At 56.0% G+C, this 24,471-nt stretch overlaps 1 protein-coding gene and 1 pseudogene across 1 annotated transcript; one reads left to right on the forward strand and one right to left on the reverse strand.

The window, feature by feature from the left end:
• The first annotated feature begins 10,885 nt into the window (after positions 1 to 10,885).
• LOC115849202 (sodium- and chloride-dependent creatine transporter 1-like) lies at positions 10,886 to 14,390 on the forward strand. Its single transcript, XM_030850207.2, has 9 exons — positions 10,886 to 11,170; positions 11,262 to 11,365; positions 11,454 to 11,578; positions 12,202 to 12,314; positions 12,447 to 12,584; positions 12,664 to 12,766; positions 12,858 to 12,958; positions 13,048 to 13,218; positions 13,621 to 14,390. The coding sequence occupies exons 1-9, from the start codon at positions 10,892 to 10,894 to the stop codon at positions 13,759 to 13,761; spliced, it is 1,275 nt and encodes a 424-aa protein (XP_030706067.1). The 5' UTR covers positions 10,886 to 10,891; the 3' UTR covers positions 13,762 to 14,390.
• Positions 14,391 to 16,344: 1,954 nt separating this feature from the next.
• Positions 16,345 to 17,516, reverse strand: LOC115849222 (olfactory receptor 10W1-like; annotated as a pseudogene).
• Between the last annotated feature and the right edge of the window lie 6,955 nt (positions 17,517 to 24,471).

The raw sequence follows: 24,471 nt of genomic DNA on the forward strand, positions 1-24,471 counted from the left end.
ACGTACGTGTGAAATTTACCAGGTGGGAGTTTCTTTCGCTAATGCTAATGTCTGGAGATGAGCATTCCTGATAGTGGAGGTGGCTCACTCTAGGTAGTTACTATGCATATCCCCACACATTCACATGGTGGCAGCACAGTGTGAGAACAGAACATACCATACAGAGAACATAGCATATACCACGCAGAGATTCTCAACTTGTTTTAATCTTTCTTAGTACCCAGCTATCTACCTTGCTCTTTCTCTAACTGCCACACGGTTTTCCACTAGGATGGGCTTACTGTAATTTACTGAATCTTTACTCAGTTGAAGCTTTTTTACTCAATGCTATAATTAACATTCTGGTTAATTCTGCCTTGTTTGCATATGCAAGAGTTTCTCTCTGAAAGATTCCCAAAGGTAGGCCAAAGGGTAAGAACAGCTTAAACTTCAATGTAAAATGCCAAATAAATGTCCCGATAGCTTTACTAACACTCCAACTGATAAAGTATAAAAGTCTCTGTTTCTAACAAATATTGGAGGTTGTTAATTAGTTAAATTATTCCTACACTGAAACCTGCCCTGTTCTCACCAAAAGGAAGACTTGAAAGGCTCAAATTGTTTCCAAGTAACTTAACAGAGTCCCAGAAAAAAAGCTCAAGAATATGTTTGGGAACACCAATATCCAGCATCCAAGGTAAAATTTCACAATGTCTGGCGTCCAATATAAAATCACCACGCACGAAAAGCAGCAGGAAAATCCAGTCCCATTAGGAGAGAAATCAATCACAAAGAGGCATCCCAAGTGGAACGGAAAAAGTAAAACTACCTTATCTGCAGACCACCTGATCATGTATGTAGAAAATATGATGTAATTCACAGAAGAGCTACTAAAACTATAAGGGAATTTAGCGAGGTTGCAGGAAACACTATACATTAGAGGGGGCTAACTCCTCCCCCAAAGACTTAACTAATTGTCCCAAAACTTTTCTTCACTCGTCTGAAACAAGGTCAGTAGACCACAAAGTTCCAGTTCCAGTGTTTCTGGGTTGTTTGATCTTCTGCAAACTAAGCTTTTTATTTTGGCAGGAATCAGACCTACTGGTACAAGGTGGTGGGCAAACTAGAATTCTGGTGGGAGGGCACACTTTCTGAGCAGCAACCATGTACTGTACACCAACAGCCTTAAAAAATCAATAGAAAAGTGAATTTTTACCTCAGCAATTCTACCCTTTGGAATCTACCTTGAGGACATAACCAGTCAGGCAAATACTTACACAGAAGAATTCCACTGACTCGTTTCTTATAATAGGGAAAACTGGAAACGTATTAAATGTTAACGCTTACAGTACCTCTTTTATGCAACCAAGTACGTGTTTTTGAAGAAATTTCAGGGGAGAAAAGCTCATATGTTAAATGAAAATAATTCAGGAAAAAACTTAACCATGAACTTGCAAAAATTACATTATCTTCTTGCTATATATAAATGAAAGTATAAAACTAAGAAAATATTCCAAAATACTGATAGTAGTTAACGCTGAATGACACGACATAATGCATTTTACTTTTCTTCCATCTCCTACACCGTCTTCAATTACCTTGTACTACTAGAATACCTGAAGCCCAGAACCTTCCCTTGAAACCAAGGACAAAGCAAGAAACCGTGGAGGCGCAGTACCTGAAAATATACTCAGACACGGAGTGGTAGTTCAGTTTTATTTTCTGCCGTAACAAACGTTTCAGCACCTCCTCCTCCAGCAACAGGGAAACAACAGGGCCAAGCGGGCGCAAGACCAATGCAAGCAAACAATTAGGGCCCCAGAATAAAGTGGCAACTAGTGTAGGAATCAACGCACCGGGGAGGGACGCCCTGCCCAGGAAGAGGCGCTAGGTTAGTCCTACGCCCCCTTTCCTGGCCCGGGCTTAGTGAAAACATGGAGCACAAAGTGCTGCATGGTCCGCAGCAACAGAGAAGGCTGGTTGAGACCGGAGGTGATGGAAATCTGGAGTCAGCCCGGGTCCTCAGCACTCACTGGGCTAAAAGGGAGAGCAAGAGAAAACCCAGTGAAAGGTGGTAACTGTGCGCCTAATGCTCTGCCCGCTCAGCGCGCGGCAGGCTCGGCGCGCAGGTCTACGGCCTCAGACCCCGCCTCTGGGGTCTCCAATTCACGCTTAGAGCCAGCCCGGCCACCTGCCACCGCCCCCCACCGGGGCCCCTCGGAGAACTGACACGGCTAGGGTGCTGCCGCACACTGCGAGCTCCTTCCACACCGCCCCTCGGTGGCGCTGGCCATGTGGCGCCGGGGGCTGGCAGGCCCTCTCTGCCTCCACGGGCCATCGGAGGGGCACCGGAAAGGAGCCGGTGGCGGCACGGCCAAGGAACCGGCTCCCGACCTGGCCTGTGCCGCAGGCCTGCGTGCTCTCAGGCCGCTCTCACTTGTCTCGGCCCCCTCCAGGTCTGCTCCGCCCCCTTCTGGTCCCTCAGGCCGTCTCCCCCCGCGCCCCCCACCTCTCCCCGCCCCCGCTGAGCCCTCCCCCACGAGGCCAGCGCCTCCAACGGTCTTGCTCCCCCTTCCCCCACCCCTCCACATCCCCGGGCTGACCCCCTTCTCCCCCTTCCACTGGCTCCCGAAGGCGCATCCCTCGGCCTCTCCTCAAACAGAATATAACTGGAGCAGTTGGCTTCCGGATCCTCTGCCCACGGGCCCGACAAACCCACCCAGCCCCGAGGCGGTGTGTGCACCAGTCCCCGGCGCGGCGTGTCCACCTGGTCCGTAGGCGGCGTCTCCACCTGGTCCCGGCGCAGCGTGTCCACCTGGTCCCGGCGCGGCGTCTCCGCCTGGTCCCGGCGCGGCGTCTCCACCTGGTCCCGGCGCGGCGTGTCCACCTGGTCCCTGCGCGGCATCTCCACCTGGTCCCGGCGCGGCGTGTCCACCTGCTCCGTAGGCGGCGTGTCCACCTGGTCCCGGCGCGGCGTGTCCACCTGGTCCCTGTGCGGCGTCTCCACCTGGTCCCTGCGCGGCGTGTCCACCTGGTCCCTGTGCGGCGTCTCCACCTGGTCCCTGCGCGGCGTCTCCACCTGGTCCCGGCGCGGCGCGTCCACCTGGGTGCGGTGCGGGTTGGCCACCGGGCCGTGGGACGGCGTGGCCACGGAGACGCCATATTCGGCGTCTGCCCGCCCCGGGGAAACCATCTCCTCTCGGCCCAGGAGCAGGCGGCAGCTGCAAGGCCTGTGGACCTCCAACGTCTTGTGCGACACCTCTGGCTCCATCTGGCTCGCCCTGGCCTTCACCACCTCTCGCCACGCCGCCGCCATCGCCTCGGGCTGCGGCCTCCATGCTGCCACAGGCTTCGCTTCTACCCTCCACGCCCAGCACGAGCTTCTGAGGGAACGAGGCCCCCACAGGAAGCTCCGCCCCTCGGCGGCTGACGTCACTGGGGCTCCCAGGGCGCCTGCGCAAACAGGCCCCGCCGCCATTCCCCGGATGTCACGCTTGCGAGGCCTCTGGGCACGTGACTGCTTCCCAGCAAACCGGCAAACCCCAGGCGAGCGCCATGCACCTCAAAGTCTGTGCTGGGGCCAGCTGAGCCACCCTCACGTGTGACCAGCCTGCTGAACGCAGGTCCCTGTCATCGAGTTCTGCAAGGGAGTCGGGCACCTCTGGGCCAGGCCCCGCCAGCCCTCTGGTCTCCCACACGTAGCTCGAGCCTGCGTGTGTGTGCATGGGCACGAGTGCGTGTGTCGGGGCCCGGCCCTGGGGGGATGATGCCAGGGATGCGTAGTAGGTGGTGCCTGCCCGCCTGGGGAGGGAAGCGGGGGGCTGCTGCTGGGTCCGCTGGGGACGGCGTGGGGCCGGGCCGCCAGGGGCTCCAAGGCTCCGGGGACACAGACTGCAGCGACTCCAGGCTGCAGGCTTGGCCCGGGCCGGCCAGGTGCATGGGGGAGACCGGCTGGACGCAAGGGCTGTGGCAGCGGGGGCGGCGGGCGGAGGGCCCCACCCCAGGGACACCCCCAGTCTCCTGGCCGTTTGGTGGCACAGACCTCATGGGCTTTCCCTCCCCCAGGAACAAAGTCTTGTGGCTCTCCGGGGGCCTGGAGGTTTCGGGGCCCTCAGCTGAGAGATGACCCTGTGTCTGCTGGCCTGCTGGGTGACGGTCTACTTCTGTGTCTGGAAGGGGTTCAAGACAACAGGAAAGGTACAGCCGGGGTGACGGCATGGCTGGGGGCAGCACTGCCTGGGGTGGTGTAGCTGTATGCCAGCAAACACTGCTGCCACGGGAGGAGACTGCACAAGGGCCAGAGCCCGAGAAGGGGCAGGGACTTCAGTCCCGGCCACGTGATCCCTACCCCCTGGCTGGAGAGTCCTCCCCACCCTGTGTCTCCAGGCCCGGCAGCCTTCTCTGCCGAGTGGAGGTGGAGTGGCCCCGGCAGCGGCTGCCCCTTCCCTGGGGTGGGGGGCATCCCTGGCTCGCCTTCCCTCCCTTCCAGTTCCTCTCGTTTCTGGCTCTGAGTCAGCTTTTGACCTTCTCGGTCTGTCTCTCTCACCTGCCTGTCTGCCCTCGGGGACCCAGCGGGGAGCGTGGACACATCCCTCGCTCAGGGACTCCCTGTCAGGTTGTGGGGACAACTGTGTGAACAGACACACAATAAGATAGCGTGCCGGCGGGAGGGAGGGAGACACAAGAGGGAAGAGATATGGGAACATATGTATATGTATAACTGATTCACTTTGTTAAACAGCAGAAACTAACACACCATTGTAAAGCAATTATACTCCAATAAGATGTAAAAAAAAAATACGCAAGGGGAAAGGGGAAGGGGAAGGGCCGAAGCCAGAGAGGATACAGGCTGGATCACGTAGGACTTTTCAGGCCACCGTAAGGCTTTGTTTTCAACTTTGACAGGGAGCCCCTTGGAGGGTTTGGAACCGAGTAGAACAGAAACAATCAAAAATATCCACATTGGCTTAAGCCAAAGGGAGAATTTCTGGGTCTGTATAACCGAAAGGTACAGAGGTAGTTCCTGTCTTCGGGCATGGCTGGATCCAGGATTTGGTTCTCTGAGATGTGTCTTCTTGCTCTAGCTTCCCCTCTGTCCATTGCCAGCCTGCCTCCCCTGCAGCCCCAAAAGTGTCACTGGTTGGATGGGATCACCACGGCCGGAGGAAAGCAGTGCTCCGATTGGCCAGGCCTGAGCCACATGCCCACCCCTGGAATCAGAGGTGACGTCAACTCTATCAGAACCATAGTGGCCGAGAGAAAAGGAAAGGGGAGATTTTCTAGGGTGACATGACGATACCAGTACCAAGAGAAGGGACACGGATGCTGGGTGACAAAACCCATAGATGTCCTCTACAGCAGTGCAGAATTTTCATCAAATTGAAAATCCATTTCTAATGGTTCTTTTAAAAAACCAAGACTAGGAAAGATGCTTCTCTTAATAGAGCATGTGCCCTGTTACTGGCCCTCCCATCAGCTCCCATCCCCTGACTCTGGGCTTCCACATCCACTTCAGGGGGATGTCCTCTGCCTAATCCTCCCACACAGACCTTTGCTGAATTAACGTTTGTTAAGTAAGTGGTTTTAAAGGGAAAAGAATGGAGCAGACTATTGTTTTCCACAGGAAAATCATTTCAAAACGAATAATTCCTTATGAAAATATTTAAACAACATGGAAATCTAAATAGTGAAAGGTTTCCTCCCTAAAGCCCAGTGATGACATTGAAAGCAGGGTGGCTCATTCCAGGTGGTGACTCTGCCTTTCCCCACATGGTCATATGGTCGGAATGTATTCAAAAACAGGAATATGCCATACCCAGAATTCTGCAATTTGCTTTCATCTCTTTCCATATTAGTTCCCAGCTATCTACTGTGCTCTGACTGCCGTATGGTACTCCACCAGGACGGACTTGCTGTGATTTACTGAACGTTTCCCCTGTTGATGTACATTCTACCGATTTTTCACAATGACAAACAATGCTGTAAATAACACTGTGGTCAATGCTGCCTTGTTCACATACACAAGAGTTTTTCTGTGATAGTTTCCCAAAGGTGGGTCAAAGGATATGCATATCTTAATATTTAAGAGGAAATGCCAATCAAGTGTCCAGATAGATTTTACCACCACTCTGAGAGTGTATGAGTCTTTGTTTCTAACTATAGCCTTCTCAAACACAGAAGATTTCAGTTAATTAAATTAATCCAAAGAAGACGTGGCACATATATACAATGGAATATTACGCAGCCATGAAAAGAAACGAAACTGAGTTATTTGTAGTGAGGTGGATAGATCTAGAGTCTGTCATATAGAGTGAAGTAAGTCAGAAAGAGAAAAACAAATACGGTATGCTAACACATATATATGGAATCTAAGAAACAAAAAATGGTCATGAAGAACCTAGGGGTAACACGGGAATAAAGACACAGACCTACTAGAGAATGGACTTGAGGATATGGGGAGGGGGAAGGATAGCTGTGACAAAGTGAGAGAGTGGCATGCACATATACACACTACCAAACGTAAAACAGATACCTAGTGGGAAGCAGCCGCATAGCACAGGGAGATCAGCTCAGTGCTCTGTGACCACCTAGAGGGGTGGGATAGGGAGGGTGGGAGGGAGGGAGACGCAAGAGGGAAGAGATATGGGAACATATGTATGACTGATTCACTTTGTTATAGAGCAGAAACTAACACACCATTGTAAAGCAATTATACTTCAAAAAAGATGTTAAAAAGTATTAATCCTACAGTGAGACCTGCTCTGGTCCCAAAAAGCAAATCTTATAAAACTAAGACTCAGGGGCTTCCCTGGTGGCACAGTCGTTGAGAGTCCGCCTGCCGAGGCAGGGGACACGGGTTCGGGCCCCGGTCCGGGAGGATCCCACGTGCCGCGGAGCGGCTGGGCCCGTGAGCCATGGCCGCTGAGCCTGCACGTCCGGAGCCTGTGCTCCGCAAAGAGAGAGGCCACAACAGTGAGAGGCCCGCGTAACGCCAAAAAACAGACAAACAAAAAAAAAAACTAAGACTCAAGAGGTTCATACTGTTTCCAAGTCACTTAATAGGATCCCAGAAGAAAGCTTAAGAATAAGTTCAGGAGTAGAAACACATCCAGCACCCAAGGGAAATCTTATAATGCCTAGCATCCAATCTAAACTTACCGGGCATGCAAAGAGGCAGGAACATCCAAACCGTTATGACAGAAATCAGTTAAAATGCATCGATTGGAAAGGAAGAAGTAAATGTGCCTTTATTTACAGACAAAATGACTGTATATGTAGAAAGGCCCATGGGATTTATAAAAAGAGCTATTACTATCAACTAGTGAGTTTAGCAAGGTTGCAGAATACAGGCTGTTTTAGAGGGAGCTTATCACCTCACCCCAAACACTTAACCAACTGCCCCAGCACTTTTCTTTGCAGACCTGAAACAAGGTCGGTAAGCCACAAACTCTTGCTTAGTATTCTGGCGTTATACGTTAATATAAAAATGTAACTATAGAACTAAGAAAATATTCCAAAATTAACACTGAATGGCAGGACACAATTTTCTTTTTGTTCCACTTCTGACATTGTCTTCAATTAGGTGTGCTCCCGGAATAGCTGAATCCCAGACCTCCCCTCCAACCTGAGCACAAATGCAAGAATGTTAGGAGGTGCAGAAGCTAAAACTAAACTCAGACACAGAACAGCAGCTCAGCTGTATTTTCTGCAGTTAACATTTAATCACCAAACAGAATACGTGCACACTGAGCGCCCAAGGGCCAGTACAGGCAAAAGACGAGGCCGCAACAACTGGTGACCACGGAAGAAAGCAACGCCCTAGGGAAGGCCGCCAAGGACACGACACGTAAGTTAGGGTTAGCGCCCTGGGGCCTGCTGACGCTAAACGTAAAAGCGGGTAAAATTGTATCGCAAGATGTGAACCACCCAGGAAAGCTGGTCGACACAGAAGATGATGGAACTTCGGAGTTGGCCAAAGTCTTCAGCAGTGAATCGGCTAAAAGGGAGGGAAAAATACAATTCAAGTTTGGGGAGGCACACGTCCCTCCCTGTCCCCCCACACCGACAATCCCAGAGCAGCACACTTCTTCTTTAGGCTTAACCCTCCCTTACAGCTCCACCTGGCCTGAGCCTGGCTCTGGCCACCTGCCACCAGCCCCTCCCTAGACCCCTGTAGAACCCACATGACCAGGACGGGGCCCTCCACATTGAGCTCCCTCTGAATGGGCTCTGGGACTACAAAGTATACACTCAGCAACTGGTGGGCGACCTCCGCGTCCATGGGCGATGGGAAGCGCACAGTAAGGGTGCTGGAGGAGATATGGTTAAGGCACCACCCGCACTACTGATTTCGCCTGTGCCTCAGGTTTCCTCCTCACTGAGACCCGCCTTCACCCCCCCACCCCGCGGCTTCCCCGCCAGACCACCCCTTAGGCCGTCCACAACCTCCCACCCTATACACTGAGGCCACCCTGGACATCACCACCCCTACCCTCTGGTTTCCCTCAGGTTGGTTTGCCCCACCACCATCCCGTCAGCCCAGACCACCCTTGGCCCATACCCTCCAGCCGCCCAGAGTTCCCTCCTTCTACACTTCAGGCCCCACCGCCTGCAGCCCCTCCCCACAAACCACCTCCAGCCCAGCCCCTGGACGCCCGGCCCACTGGGGCTCCTGGAAAAGGATACCACTGTAGCGCCTGCGGACCCGGATCTCCGGCCCCGGGTCCCGCGTCTCTACGTGGCCCTGCTGCGTGGTCTGCCCACTGGATCTGCACAAGGCCACCGGCTGTGCCACCTGCCTCTCCTGCGACGCCAGGGTTGCCAGGGTCTTCAGGGTCGCCAGGATCGACTGGGTCACCAGGGTCGCCCTGGCCACCACATGGTGCTCCCACTGCAACGGCCGCGGCACCTGCGCCTTCGTCTGCTGCCCTCATGGCTCCTTCACCATCTGCCTCAGACTCCATCTACAACCGCTTCCACCCTCCCTACGAGCGGGGGAAGAAAAAAACGGTCCCTCACAAAACCAACCGTCTAACGGCCCCTCACGTGGGGATTCCCAGAGCGCCTGCGCAAACACACCCCTGGTAACGGCTCCTGACTCGTGATTGGCTCCCACCGACAGAGCCTGCAGGCTCTCCAGCCAATGGTCGCCCCCTTACGAAGCTCCACACCGCAGAGCGCTGTGTAACCCCAATGAGCCTGCGCAAACAGACACCCACATCTTCCGGTCCCTCTAACCGGCCTACCTCGCTCGGGCCCAGGCTCCCCGTAAGCGGCTTAGCCGTGAGGCCTCCAGGTGACGCCCCTCCACTTAGTGTGGCTGGAGCTCCCCAGTGCACATGTGCAAACAGAGCCCCGCCCCCACCTCCTAAGGCCTCCGGGCACGTAAGTTTCCCTGCCAAGCCTGCAAACCCCAGGCGAGCCCCGAGCACTTCGAAGTCTGTGTCAGAGGCAGCCTGGCCAGCTTCACGTGTGACCAGCCTGCTGAGCGCAGGTCCCTGTCATCGAGTTCTGCAAGGGAGTCGGGCACCTCTGGGCCAGGCCCGGCCAGCCCTCTGGTCTCCCACACGTAGCTCGAGTCTGCATGTGTGTTCGTGTGCACGCGTGCGTGTGTCAGGGCCCGGCCCTGCGGGGATGAGGCCAGGGATGCAGAGCGGGCGGTGCCTACCCGCCTGGGGAAGGAAGCGGGGGGAGTGCTGCTGGGCCCGCTGGGGACGGCATGGGGCCGGGCCGCCAGGGGCTCCAAGGCTCCGGGGACACAGACTGCAGCGACTACAGGCTGCAGGCTTTGCCGTGGCTTGCCAGGTGCATGGGGGAGACCGGCTGGACGCAAGGGCTGAGGCAGCGGGGGTGGGGGGAGGGCGGGAGGCGCCACCCCAGGACCACCCCCAGTCTCCTGGCCCTTTGTTGGCACAGCCCTCATGGGCTTTCCCTCCCCCAGGAACAAAGTCTTGAGGCTCTCCGGGGGCCTGGAGGTTCCGGGGACCCTCAGCTTGGAGGTGACCCTGTGTCTGCTGGGTACTGGTCTACTTCTGTGTCTGGAAGGGGGTCAAGTCAACAGAAAAGGTACAGCCGGGGTGACGGCAGGCCTGGGGGCAGCACTGCCTGGGGGGGTGTGGGTGTCTGCCAGCAAACACTGCTGCCACGGGAGGGAGGAGACGGCACCAGGGCCAGAGCCCGAGGAGGGGCAGGGACTTCAGTCCGGACCACTTGATCCCCAACCCTGGCTGGAGAGTCCTCTCCACCCTGCGCCTCCAGGCCCGGCAGCCTTCCCTCCCGAGTGGAGGTGGAGTGGCCTGGGCAGCGGCTGCCCCTTCCCTGGGGTGGGGGGCATCCCTGGCTCGCCTTTCCTGTCTCGCCTTCCCTCCCTTCCAGTTCCTCTCGTTTCTGGCTCTGAGTCAGCTTTTGACCTTCTCGGTCTGTCTCTCTCACCTGCCTGTCTGCCCTCGGGGACCCAGCGGGGAGCGTGGACCCATCCCTCCCTCAGGGGCTCCCTGTCAGGTTGTGGGCACAACTGTGTGAACAGACACACAATAAGACAGCCTGCCGGTGGTTGCGGGACACGCAGGACACGGCCAGGTCTCTGGAGGGCGGGAGCGTTCCAGCAGGGTCCGCAGAGCAGCCGCTTGGCGCTGCTTGTGTGGGAGGCAGAGGCCTTTGCTGCCGTCTTGATCTTGCCTCTGTCTCTGGCTAGCTGAGTTCTAATCCCCGGCACCAAGGACCCCCGCCTCTCTGCAGACCAGGCCCTGGAGTCGGCACGGGAGGCGTGGGACCTGCGTGCGGGCTGCGGCCTTGCTCCCTGCCAGGGGAGGGCCCTGCCTCTCCCTCCCTCTGCAGCTGACCTGTGCTCGCCGTGGGGCTGCTGGTGCCCCAGCCAAGCACCCAGCTTCCTTTGGGAAGAGTCGTGGCTCTGATGAGTAGAAGGGGGTGCCACTGGGTGGCCTCCCTCCTCACCACTGAGCACACCGGCCAGCAGGGACGGTGGCCTTCCTGGCAGCCCTGCGCAGGCGGGGGAGGTGGGTGCCACAGGACCCCTCTGAGCACCCCCGCCCCCCAGGTCGTGTATTTCACCGCTACATTCCCCTACGTGGTCCTCGTTGTGCTGCTCGTGCGTGGAGTGCTGCTGCCTGGAGCCGTGGACGGCATCATCTACTATCTCAAGCCTGACTGGTCGAAGCTGGCGTCCCCTCAGGTGAGGCGGAGGTCGGGTGGGGGGACACTGTGCGGGAGCAGGCCGGCCTAGCAGCGCTCCTCACACCTGCTCTCCCCTCGCTCATCTCCAGGTATGGATAGATGCCGGGACCCAGATTTTCTTTTCTTACGCCATTGGCCTGGGGGCCCTCACGGCCCTGGGCAGCTACAATCGCTTCAACAACAACTGCTACAAGTAGGCACTACAGCCCTGCCACCCCTGCCCTGCCTGCCCGTGGGCAGCAGGCAGTCTCACCAGCCCACACGGTCCCCTCTGCCCCCAGGGATGCCATCATCCTCGCACTCATCAACAGCGGGACCAGCTTCTTTGCTGGCTTCGTGGTCTTCTCCATCCTGGGCTTCATGGCCACAGAGCAGGGCGTGCACATCTCCAAGGTGGCGGAATCAGGTAAAGACGCCCCAAGCCCCAGCCCGGCCTCCGGAGCAGCGGCAGCTGCTGTCGTAACGGACCGTGTACGCGAACGCACACAGAATGACGTTCTGAGAAATGAGAACAATTCAAACTCAATTTGTCACATCACTCTGGGCCAGGAGGCCTGGCTGAGCAGCTGCGAGGCACAGCTGTGCAGCCACCTCAGGCCAGGCCACGTGGAGCCCCGAGCCCCCATCCATCTGTATCCAGGGGCCTCGGGGTATGTCCTCACACTTGCCTGAGTGTTGTAGAGGGAAAGGTCGGCCTTTTCTGGGTCAGTGGTGATCTGCGACCACAGTAGCTGCCGGAACCCAGGTACAGAAGGCTGAGCCAGACACGCCACTCATGAGTACAGGTCTACCAAGGGCTTGCGGGGACCTTCCAGCCCCTGGTATGGCGCACGCGCGTGCAGACACACACACACACACACACACACGAGGGCCCGAGTGGCCCGGCAGTGTCTTGACAGAAGTGGAAAGGCCCTTGGCCACAGGGTGCCCTGGCATCGTCCACTCCTCTGGTACCGTGGTGCAGGGTGGAGGGGGACAGGTCGTGGGTGGGGGGCTCCAGGTGTCCACACCCTGCCCCTTCCCCCTCAGGGCCTGGCCTGGCTTTCATCGCCTATCCCCGGGCCGTCACGCTGATGCCTGTGGCCCCGCTCTGGGCTGCTCTGTTCTTCTTCATGCTGCTGCTGCTTGGCCTTGACAGCCAGGTTTGAGAGGGGGGATGCAAGAGAGGGGGCTGGGAGGTGGGGGGGAGGGGGACTGGCGAGCAGAGGGCACACTGGGCAACGGGAGATGGCGGGTGGGTGGGGAGGGGCACGGCCTGAGTTGCCCGGCCACAGTTTGTAGGTGTGGAAGGCTTCATCACCGGCCTGCTGGACCTCCTCCCGGCCTCCTACTACTTCCGTTTCCAAAGAGAGATCTCCGTGGCCCTCTGCTGCGCCCTCTGCTTTGTCATTGATCTCTCCATGGTGACCGATGTGAGTGGGGGCAGGGTGAGGGATGCCCCTGGCCTCAGGCTGCCGGCTGCCACCTTCCCTGACCTGGCTCCATCCCCAGGGCGGGATGTATGTCTTCCAGCTGTTTGACTACTACTCAGCCAGCGGCACCACCCTGCTCTGGCAGGCCTTCTGGGAGTGCGTGGTGATCGCCTGGGTGTACGGTAGGTCTGGGCCGACAGGCAAGCCGGGGGTGCGGCACGGTCAGGGGTGGTACATCTCTAGCCCTGGCCCTCCGGCCTCACGTTACCCCAGGAGCCGACCGCTTCATGGACGACGTGGCCTGCATGATCGGGTACCGACCTTGCCCCTGGATGAAATGGTGCTGGTCTTTCTTCACCCCGCTGGTGTGCATGGTAAGGGCCGGGAGAGGCTGGGCAGGGCGAGGGACACCGAGGGCCCGCAGTGGTGGCTGCCGGCTGAGCGCGAGGCTTCTCGCCCGCAGGGCGTCTTCATCTTCAACACGGTGTACTACAAGCCGCTGGTCTACAACAACACCTACGTGTACCCGTGGTGGGGCGAGGCCATGGGCTGGGGCTTCGCGCTCTCCTCCATGCTGTGTGTGCCCCTCCACCTCCTGGGCTGCCTCCTCAGGGCCAAGGGGACCGTGGCTGAGGTCAGTTCCCCGCGCCCCGTCTCCCGCACACCATCCCTCCCTCCCGTTGGGTGGAGACGTGACCTCCAGAGCGCCCTGCCCCTTCTCCCACCTGCCGGGAGGGACAGACCGTTGTGCCGGAGCCTCTGGGCCAGCTCGGAGGGGGGTGTACGGGAGGAGAGTTGGCCCTCCAGGGCCTCGCTCAGGTGGTGGCGGCGGAGGAGAGGCCTGTCCCTAGCCTCTGTTCTAGCAGCCACTCGGCCCTCCACTGAACCCCTATTTCCCTAGCGTAGGGAGCGGGGCCTGGTCAGGAGGGGCGCGGCCCCGGGCCCCAAGTTGGTGGCAGGTGGCGGGAAGCGGAGAGAGGCCAGGGACAAGCAGGTGCCCCTCCCCAGGGACTCAAGGTGTCCCTCTCTCCCGCAGCGCTGGCAGCACCTGACGCAGCCCGTCTGGGGCCTCCACCACTTGGAGTACAGAGCTCAGGACTCGGATGTCAGGGGCCTGACCACCCTGACCCCAGTGTCTGAGAGCAGCAAGGTGGTGGTGGTGGAGAGCGTCATGTGACAGGTGCCCCGGCTCACATCACCAGCTCACCCTCTCGTAGCCATAGCAGCCCCTGCTCTAGCCCCCCACCCCCCCAGGGGGCTTGCCTTTCCCTGACACCTATGGGGTCTGCCGGGGGGGGAGGGGAGGAAGCACCAGAGTGCTTATAACTAAAATAACTTTTTCCATTTTTAATAAAATGCCAAAAATATCACAACCCACCAAAAATAGATGCCTCCCCCACCCCCCTTAACCAAGCTGGTGCACACGCTGCTTCCCAAGCCCTGCCGCCCGCCCTCCAGTGCCCGCTACCGTCACGTCTCACCTGACCCCACCAGGCCCTGCCTGCCTCTCTCCAGGCTCTGCCCAGCACACCCCTGGGTGGCCCCTCACCCCAGGGGCAGCAGTGGCAGCTCGGGGAACAGGGGGACTGGAGAGCAGAGGGGGCAGGCGAGGGGGGGGCAGCAGAACCAAGGCGAATATTTCAGCTGGGCTAGACCCCTCTCCCCGTCCCTTCTCTAGAAGCTTAGAGAGCCAGCCAGCAAGGGAACCTTCAGTTCCTGAGCCAGTTGCCACCAGTAGCAGTTGTGTGAGCTTGAGTGCATGTGTGCGTGAGTACGTAGGGTATAGACATAGATCTCTGTTTCTTAGCCAAGGGGGCGTCATCTCTTACCTGACAGATTGCTGTGCGCCTGCTCTCTGGGAACCCCTCCTCCCTGGGCAGGTCAGTGGGTTATCGTCATGTCACCCAGGATCACGCCCCAACCACACAGACCCACGTCCTGTCCCACGGCACCCAGGAGAGGGTCTCCCTCCTCCCTGGGGCCCCCTGTGCCGCCAGACTCCCACCCCACTGCCTGGGAGTGATGGAACCCCCTGTCTCTGCACCCAGGGCCTTGTGTGTGTGCACGTTTGTGTGGGTGCACACGTGCACAGGAACACGTGGGTCGGTGCTGTGCACACACGGCAAGGCCGTGGTGGATGGGAACCCGAGGCTGCTCTCCTGTCAGCAGCATTCCCTTGCCTTAAGTGCGAACTCGACCGAGTCGGTCATTAAAAAGGGGTCGGGGACTCAGAGGCATCTGAGCTGTGCCTTAAAGGAAGAGCGATACCTCTCGTAAGGGTATCACATGGCCCTGAAGCACAGGGCCCGCGTAGGGTTGCAACGGGATGTGGTCGGCAACAAGCGGCTACTGGCGTTTTGGTCGCTGTCTCTCTGACTTTCACGTCAGTTCTCTCTCCACATACGCTGAAGCTAGCGATCACCCCACCTTCACTTTGATCAACCTGGAGTCGCCGTCTGGGTTCCCTGCAATGAACCCAGATGATAGCACCGCCTCCTGCCCCTCCAGGCTCTGCCCTTTCCTAGGTCTGAGGGCGCAGGCCAGGGAGCAAGTAGGGCTGGACACGAGGGAAAATTACCCACGTGGTTCCTGCCCTCCAAGATCTGCCACTCCCATTGAGGAGTGCCCCTCTGGTGGCTCTGAGCGCCCCTCTGTGGCAGGAGGTGGGGTCATCGTCTAGGAATGATGAGGGAGGTGGTAGGAGACATGAATTGAGGAGAGTAGGCAAGGTTGGGGTTTGGTGAGGAAGGTTTTGGGGGTTTAAACTATGAGGAAGTGCATTGTTGACCGAACACGAAGGCTAGAGGGAGGTGATGATGGTTGTGGTTGAGTTTTCCAATGAAGGGTCATCAAGGACCCAGACCCTTTCCTTCCTGACCCTTTTAAACAGCATGTGGGTGTTCTAGGCTTGGTGCCGGGTGAATGACTCCTGCCTATGAAAGAAGAGCTCGTAACCATCGTATATTTTCTAAATAATTGGTTTTATTTTAGTCTTTTAAATAAGGTGCTCAACTCGCCAGCCTCATTTGTGAGCTCTTTTGTGCCTTATGCTTTGTCGTATCCCCAGTGCCACGGGCAGTGCCTGGTACCCACAAGGTGCTCATTCACTCATTCAAGAATTATTTGCTGCTAAGTGCTAGGATGCAGGGATCCAGGGCACCTTGCCCAGCCTGTGGGGTGGACGTGGGGTCAGCAAACACTTCCTTGAGATCGTAATGCCGGACCTGAGTCCCTGAATCTCGGAGGCTCAGCAGGATATTGAAGGCTTCCCTTCCATTAGCAGCCAGAGTCTGAAGCTGTTCCTATGCCAGAACTCACGGGAGGGCGGGGGTGGGAGGGTGGGGTCAGCGTCCAATTAGTGCTGATTGAACACCTGTTATGTGCCTGGTGCCGGGGCGGCAGGTTAATCACAGTTCTTGCCTGCAAGGAGCCTCTCGGCCAGTCAGGAAGAGAGCAAAGCCCTTCAGCCCTAGGTAATGAGTGAGCGCACGGGCCCTCCCCAAGGCCGCCAGGAGTGAGCGGCCCTCGAACCCATGGCAACATGAGGAGGGGCCAGCTGGCCCAGAGGCTGGAAGCGGGGTAGGTTGGGAAACGCGGCGGAGAGGAGGGCGCGCAGGAGGAGGGTGGAGTGGGTTACAGCCCCTGGGCTGGCTCTGCCTTTGCCCCCTTGCCTTTACCTCATTTGGACTTGGGAGCTCGCTCCTTGTACTTCTAGCTCTTTGGCCGGAGAAGTGTCTGACGGTGCTCCAGAGTCTGGGTGTCATCGTCCGTGAAGGGGCCGTGAAACGTTCACTGACCCCCCCAGAGCTGCTCCATCTCGGAAAGCATCAGGGTTTGTTCCACGTGTGACGGCGGGAAAGGGGGCGGTAAGGTCCAGGCGCCCGCAGAACCACAGCGCAGCCCTCAGGAGGAGGCGTGGGGCTGCGAGGGCTGCACGGACATGACCGACTGGGCTCTGGCACGTGGACCCCCTCTTCCCGCTCCCCTTGCATTGGACTGCCGGCCTCGTCTGGTCGTGGCTCTCCAGGAGTCTCTTGAGGGCCCCCTCGACTTCCTTGTTCCTCAGACTATAGATCATAGGGTGGAGCACGGGAGTGACACTGGTGTAGATTAAGGACACAGTTTTGTCCTGTTCTGGGGCGTAGTATGACTTGGGGCGAATGTAGATGAATATTGTGCAGCCGTAGTGCAGAAGGGAGACCAGCAGGTGCCCAGCACAGGCGGAGAAGGCCTTGCTCCTGCCCTCAGCCACGTGGATTCTGAGGACGGCAGCGATAATGAACCCGCAGGAGAGCAGGGTCAGCAGGAAGGGAACCAACAGGATGAGCAGGCAGACGAGGAAGACCGCGACCTCACTGGCCCGCGTGCGTGCGCGCAGGCCAGGAGTAGCACAGCGGGGATGTCACAGAAGAAATGACTGATCTCATGAGACTGACCAAAGGGGAAGAGGGATATCAGTGTGGGGAGGGTGAAGGAGAGCGCAAGTCCGCTGACTCACGCCAGAGCCAGCACCTGCAGACACAGGGTCCTGGCTATGATGAGTGTGTAATGCAGGGGCTTGCAGATGGCCTCAAAGCGGTCGTAGGCCATCGCAGCCACGAGGAAACACTCTGCCCTGCCCAGGGCGCTGAAGAGATGCATTTGCAGGGCTCAGCCCAGGAAGGGCATCCGCTGGCTCCCGGACAGGAAAGTGGCCGGCATGCTGGGGACGATGACCCATGTACAGCCGATTTCAATGGTGGACAGGTTGCGAAGGAGGAAATACGCGGAGTCACAGAGGGTGGTGAGCGCAAGAGTCGCGTGCCCTGCTAGGGTGACGAGATGCACGATTAGAAACAGTCCAGACAGGGAGATCTGTAACTCAGCCGGGTCCGCAAAGCCCAAGACAATGAATTCAGAGCTCAAGGTGTGCTGCTTCTGCAGTGGGGCCATCCTGCGTTCTCCTCTGTCGAGCTCCTGGGCCGGAAAAGGCAGCTTTCTAGCAATTCTCTAAGTCGTGGGAGACCCTGGAGCCCTCTCCACAGATGGCCATTGTCCCCATTCTGTGAGCCTTTTGAACTCTGCCTTCTGTTCAGCGAGAGCGGCGGAGTGCTCGCTCTGATGGTGACGTCACTTTAGTTCACCTGTTGAGTTATTACAGAAACGAGCCGAGATGAGTGAAGTTGTCTTTAACAGACCCTAACGAAAGTCCTCCTTCTGACTACGTTTTGAAGAGTGGCCTCAGGGTAGGGGTTGGGTGCTGAGCGTGATGTTACTTAGGTTGGAACAGAGGCCGGGCCGGCGGGGTCATTGACGCCGTGGGGAATTCCCGTGGGATGGAGGGTCCGGCGAGTTGGTCTTAAAGACACTTTGACTCTGTGCGTTGGCTATGTTGTCCCTCCCTCGCCACCGCCCCTCCCACCAAACTCCCAGGATTCCTGCAGCCTCCCCCGTTTCAGCTCCGCTGAGTCGCAGGAAGACCCCGGCTTACGTGTCACCCCGCTCTAGACACCTCTTCTGAGCCCTGGGCTGAGTCAGGCGGATTCTCTCTCTGGCTACCCCAAAAGCCTGTGGGCTCCATGATGGCAAGAATGATTTCTTATTTAGGCTCTCCAACAGTGGCTGGCACATATTAGTGTTACTGGTGAAGATCTGTTGACTAAAAGTCTGTTGCTCGTTTCTGCATCCTCTGCAGTTAGGGCAGAGTCAGACATTGAGTAGGCACCCAACACGTATGCTTGAGTTAATGGTTAAGTGAAAGCAGGGAACCTTTGACGTATTGGGGATGCTGAGGTCATGATCGTCCAGGGTGGGAGGAAGCAGGACAGAACTAGGACATAGTCGGCACCTTCCCAGACTTTGGGGGACACGTTTGCTTCTCTCTTCCCCGGTAGGACCAAAGATACAAGTAGGAGGCCTTATGCCTAGGCTTCGATTCCTTCCTGTGCATCCCTTTCTCACAGCAGAGGAGAGGAGAAGCTTGCTAAAGAGTCTAGAGATCTAACACATCGAGACTCAACAGGAGTGACCTGTTGAGGTCACTGAGATGGGTTCTCTTTATTTTCAGCGCCTCGTGGAAATGGAGTTGTCACCTCAAGGACAGGAGCTCACTTAGGTACCATTTGGACCGGGGCCAAAGTGTGAGACGCGAAGTGTGTTCACTGAAACCTGAAAACCCATTCTGCTGATGGTTTTGCTTGGCCCAGACGGAGTTTGTGCTTCCAGTTTTCCAGCCCCTTGCATGTTACACTGACTATTCTTTGGGTGTTCACTGACCTAATGGGCGCCTAGAGTCTCTGAGCAGCACGGGTCCCTGGAGGGCCGTTTGCAGAGCCGATGGTCACGACGTCTTCCCCGGATGACGCCTTCCCTGCTCCCAGCCCTGCCACCAGCTCCGCCTGGAAATCACACTAAGTGCCCTGCTCTGCCAGCGGTCTGAGTGAGGCCATCCTTTCCGGGTTCTTGTTTCTCTTCCTTGGACTCGGACCCTCGGCTCTGGCTTGGCCACAGCTGATCACTTCCACTCTTTTTTCCCATGACGGGGCTGCGGACATGTGGGGATTGCTTTGTTTCATTTGGGCCCTAAACCTTGAAAACACTGAAAACACAAAAATGAAAGTCAAAGACTTTCAAAGACACATGATCCAAACGGTTGAAAAGCGAGAAGTGAAAGTCAGTGTGACTTTCTCCCCCTGCTCTCCCAGAGAGCATCGCTCTCAGCCGGGGGGCTCACTTCCTTCCCCGCTTTGTCCGGTGCGTACAAACGCAAACACTTCACGCACACGCACACACTCACACGCATGGGCATACACACACATACACACTCCCACACGTGTACACAGAAACAAGCATGCACACACCTTACACACGCAAGCATAAACACGATCACATGTACGCACACATACACATTTGCACACGTGTATGGACACACACAGTGCACACCTGCGCGCATACGTCAACACACACCTGCACGCATATATGCACATGTTCCCACACTCACACGTGTATGTATATAAACGTTCACCACAGTCACACATTAAAAGCTGAAATGGGATCATATTACACATATAAACTTACTGCCCTTAGACTGCCCTTAGTGTTTTCACCGCATAATGTGTCCGGGAGAGGTTTTCAGTCAGCACATAACTGGTTTACTTCAATCTTCTTTTGTTTTTTTTAACATCTTTATTGGAGTATAATTGCTTTACAATGGTGTGTTAGTTCCTGCTTTATAACAAAGGGAGTCATACTTCAGTCTTTTAACTGCCGCATTCTACAGTATGGATGCACCGTAATGTCATTAAGTGTAATGAAATAATACAACAAACACACGATAACAGATAAAACCTATACACAAAAGTAAATAAAACATAATTAAAATAACTGAGACTTTAATCAGTCTTTCATTACTTCGGTGTTGCAGTGGTTTCTATTTGTTTCTTACCACACGCCACGGTCCAAAGCATAGCCCCGAGTGGAGCGCGGAGCAGCGGCCCCGCGTGAGTACGGCTCGTGCATCCTTCCTGCTCTTTTCTCGCGTGCCTGGAACGGCCCCGGAGAAGAGATCTGGTTTGGTTACCTGGGAGGCACAGATCAGCGCGTGAAGCGGAAAACCGGGGAGAAGCCCGAGGAGGAGGAAAGCCCATCTTCAGGGAAGCAGCGGCAGCGCCCAGTGGCCTGGACCCGGTGGCACAGCTTCCCGCAGCCTGGCCGGTGGCTTTCCCGCCTGTCCGGACCACGGGGAGCGAGCCCTCGGAAGCACTGTCTGATGGCTGGAAGGAAGGGAGTGTCCTTAGAGGAGCTGCTACGTTGGCCCTAGAGGAGAGGTGGGGAAGGAGGCCGTCCCTGTGGTCCACCCCACCGAGGGGAGGCCCTTCCCTAGGTCACACAGCTGAACCCAAGCCCAAACTCAATTGCTCAGGTTTTCCTTGCCAAAAAAAAAAAAAAAGAAAAAGAAAAAGAAAAAACAGTCTAGATCTTGACAATGTTGTTTAACTCAGATCTGCTGAAATTGCGGGCCCACTGTGCCGTCACCAGTACGCGAATGGGCCTCAGGCTGACTTTAGAGGCAGAAAATGCACAGGTTTGCTTGGGTTTGAATCAAGCCATCAGGCCTTGCTAGAGAGGAGTGCAGAGTGGGCAGTGGAGCCCGAGATTGGTGAGCTTTTAAGCCCCCCAGCCCCCAAAGCTGAGAGTCTACAAGGGGACTTAATCAGGGCCATCGGGGATTCCATTTTTAATCTGCAAACTCTGAGTCATCAAAGTAGCTTCATTGAACGAAGTGGGGACTGAGGGTTATGGAAGCTTGAGAAAGCTACTACTCAGCTGACCCAGGCTTCTGTCTAATACTTTCATCTCCCCGGTTCTGGTCTAGGTGTAGCCCGATGTCCAACCTGCACCGTGCCCTGCATCCTCGTAAGGCAGGACCCCAACGACGCCTCGCCTACATTCATAAAGCCAGTCTTCCCCCTGCAGCCACTCTGGGCCTTCCTTTGGTTCACTTCCACGGCCCACAGGCTTGCTCAGAATAAACCTCCCTTCCACCGCCGTCCTTTGGAGGATAGCCCTGCCCGGGCCAAAGCCTCGGAGGGCTAGCTCGGTGCTGGCCTGCAGGCGGCAGTGGGACAAGGCCTGCCCCGCAGCACTCTGCCACACTCTGCAACCGGAAACAGGACCCCCAAGAGCCCTCTGGGTACTTAGAATTACACACACTTCCCCTTGAATCATTCCAGTCGTTTCTGCCTCTAATCATGACCCCAGAGGGGCTGCCAACAGTCCAAGGTGGGCCTGCGGCACTTTTCCACCTTCCTCTCCCTCCTCCCTGGCCTGTTTCTCCTCTTGGCCCCAGTTTCTAATACAAAAGCTCTTCTGCCATCTAATGGAGAGAAGCACCGTGCAACTCTCCAGCGTCGATGAGTGACCTGATGTGGCGGCAGCGCGGGGCTGAGGATATGCTGTCTTCCTCCAGCTAATGCGCATGCCCACCTTAGTGCCAGCATTACCGGCACGTGGGGTCCGAAGGGAGGGATGGCAAGTAAGAGGTTTTAAACATAAATTCAGCACTTTGGAAGAAAGGCACCTCAAAAGGGCCCTAAGTAACTGGGGCTGCCGCCTCTGCAAATTCCTAGATGTTCTAAGGCAGTGTCAGCGCAGCTGCCACACCACTCACAGCCACAGACTCTGTGTGTCTCCCCTGGTTTCCTCGAGGAAAGAGATGCCACATGGAGATGCAGTGAAATACACTGTTGGTGAGCAGCGTCCAGAGGTCCACGTTTCCTCACCAGGGGGAATTTGTCAGAGGTTCTCAGTGTGGAGTATTTGGTCTCTTTCTCCTTCCCTTTCCACTCCCTCCACTGGGTTGTTCTGAGTCTAACTGTGTGGGGTGTAGGGAATTAGCTGTATTCACAAACCAGCCCTTACCAGTGTAGAGGCTTTGCTTCCCCATCTGTTGGGACTTTTCTTGTATTTCTCAAGTGGTTCAGAACTCCGGCAGGGAAGAGGTATGCTATTTATTGGCCCTTCTTCACTCCCCCAAATTCTCAACTTAAGTGCTAATATTTGTACCTAAGTTTCTTAGAAATTGTGCTGCCAAGGAGGCAGGCGTGCAGTCCTGAGTGGGGAGCCTCAGAATTCCCTTCATTTCTCAGGGAGGGAACTCCGCTCCCGCTTCCTCACCTTACGGGCAGTGGGTCGGGACACTAGGCCTCTTCGTGGAACCACGTGCTTGTATTCGGTTAGGACGTGATGATGAAGCAATCTGGTTGATTGTTCTTCCCTTAACAGTCTCTTCATGGTTGTTCTGATTTACTGAGGTATAGTTGATGTACAGTATTATATAAGTTTCAAGGGGCACAGCGTAGTGATTCACAGTTTTTAAAGGTTATAATCCATCTATAGTTATTATAAAATATTGGCTCTATTGCCTGTGCTGTACAATATATCCTTGTAGCTTATTTATTTTGTACATAGTAGTTTGTACCTCTTAATCTTCTTAGTGACAGATTGATGGGTTCTCTTTATTTTCCTGCCTTGTATTTTGGCAACCACAAAGAGTTCCACAGTTGAAATTACCTGTAGGTAGGAAAGCATCGGATTTCTAGGACCACCAGGCACCCCATGCCCCTGATTTCCTTCCATCTGCTTCCTTCCCTCGGGGGAGAAGCGTCCACAGACCTTGGGGCCGGGATGGGTTGGTCTCAGCCAACCCAGATTTTGGAGTTTGTGGGAATACCTTGTCACCTAGTTTTGTTGTGGACGTTACCCTGGGTTTTTGGTTTTGCTATCGTTTCCTGTATCTCTTTCTCGTTCTCCTTCGGTGCTGGGAGAGTAGATGAGGATTTTGTGAAGATTCAAAAATGATGTTACCACCTCTGCTGCCACCTTCCCAGAATCGAGAAACTGTATGACTTCTGGGTCAGAATGATTAATAAAGATATCTTAACATCGATACAACAAAACACAGAAAAATTAGACGTTCTGGGCAAATCGTGACTTGACATGGATCTAAGTCCTCTGTCCATGTTTCTCCTGAAACGACAAATGACGGGGGGCCGAGGGGCGCAGGAGAGCAGAGCTCCTTGGGGAATTGCACCCACTGACTGAGAAGGGTCAGGGCTGGAGGTTCGGCAGCCGGAGGAGGGGGACGCAGCCTTCTGGGGAGAAGTCCACCTGATACTGGTCGCATCTGATGATGTCAGGGCCAGAGCTGGGCACTGCCACGGAGTGGCTTTCTGGGGGGACTGTGCCCAACCGACCGACTGGCTACTGCCCTAGGATAGAAAAAGAACGTCTGTGCTGCAGTCGTCTTGGGCTCCAGCCTCACCACCCTCACTATCACTTGCTCCATGTTGAAGAGGACAAATCTAAAGCTGAGGGAGATGAAGCATCTTAGCTTCCCCGCAGCCACCCAGCCGGGAAGGGGTGGAGTTGAGTTGGGCCTCGGGTGGTCTGCCTGGCCCCAGCTCAGCTCCACCTCACAGTCAAGTCTGGCCTCAGTTTCCACTGTAAGCAGACTAACGCTTGACTCTTGTCTGCTTCACGTGTCTGTGTTTGGTCCCCTATTAGTCTCTAAATTTGTCCATACACCCTGGCACAGAGGAGGTATACAGCAAATGATGGCTCTCAGTCTATTAACGCTGGTGTGTGGTCAAGGATCACAGAGGCTGCTCACGTCAGTAATGTGGTTGGCATACACCTCTAATTGTTTCCCCTGAGGTTCTCTTGCCAAGATCCTTTTGTATTTCCTAAATCTCTCTCTGCTTAACAAGGGCCAGCACAGGTGACCCCCAACCCGGACTGCAGATCGGAAAGTTGGGATTCCTTTCCTGAGCCGTACTGTGAGCCATGTGACTCGGGGACGTGCCGCTCTCTCCCTAGAGGGTGAGTCTAGCTGAAGATGCACCAGGTATGCTTGTCCTTTGTGTGTCCCAAGCGAGAGGACGGGACTTTCTTATGACCTATGCTGACTTCACTGCAGCCCTGAGCCGCTGGGCAATGGGAGGCCGGCCACAGGCTACAAGGGAACTCAGAGGCAGAGGGCTCCAGAGTCCCTGGCAAGTTTGTGCCCAGAGGGACGTCCTTTGCCCCTGTCCCAGGTGGACCTCAGAATCTGGGGACCAACTAGTCAGGAAATGTTGATAGCTATGGAAAGAGTGCAAATTTAGACTACACCCCTGGGAAAGAAGGACTCACCTCTGCCCACATGTTCATTCTCTGCTGCGGTCGGTGCCTGCTCTGCAAAAGTGCAAGGGCGTTACTGATCAAGCATCCTGTCCCGGAAGGACCTACCATTGACTCCTGATATATACAGCTCTTAGATCCTCAAGGCTGTTTTAACACCTTACTATCAAGCTCCTCAAGGCACAGGTGATTGAGCCTACCGGCTTCCGTCTAAAGGAAATCACGCACA

Source organism: Globicephala melas, chromosome X, assembly GCF_963455315.2.
Source record: "Globicephala melas chromosome X, mGloMel1.2, whole genome shotgun sequence".
Classification (NCBI taxonomy): domain Eukaryota; kingdom Metazoa; phylum Chordata; class Mammalia; order Artiodactyla; family Delphinidae; genus Globicephala; species Globicephala melas.

Bases quoted from the DNA above. Each gene is read 5' to 3' on its own strand.
- LOC115849202 (XM_030850207.2), top strand. From the start codon at position 10,892: ATGAGTAGAAGGGGGTGCCACTGGGTGGCCTCCCTCCTCACCACTGAG. The intron at 12,585-12,663 runs GTGAGTGGGGGC...CTCCATCCCCAG, and splicing joins ATCTCTCCATGGTGACCGAT to GGCGGGATGTATGTCTTCCA. The intron at 13,219-13,620 runs GTCAGTTCCCCG...TCTCTCCCGCAG, and splicing joins CCAAGGGGACCGTGGCTGAG to CGCTGGCAGCACCTGACGCA.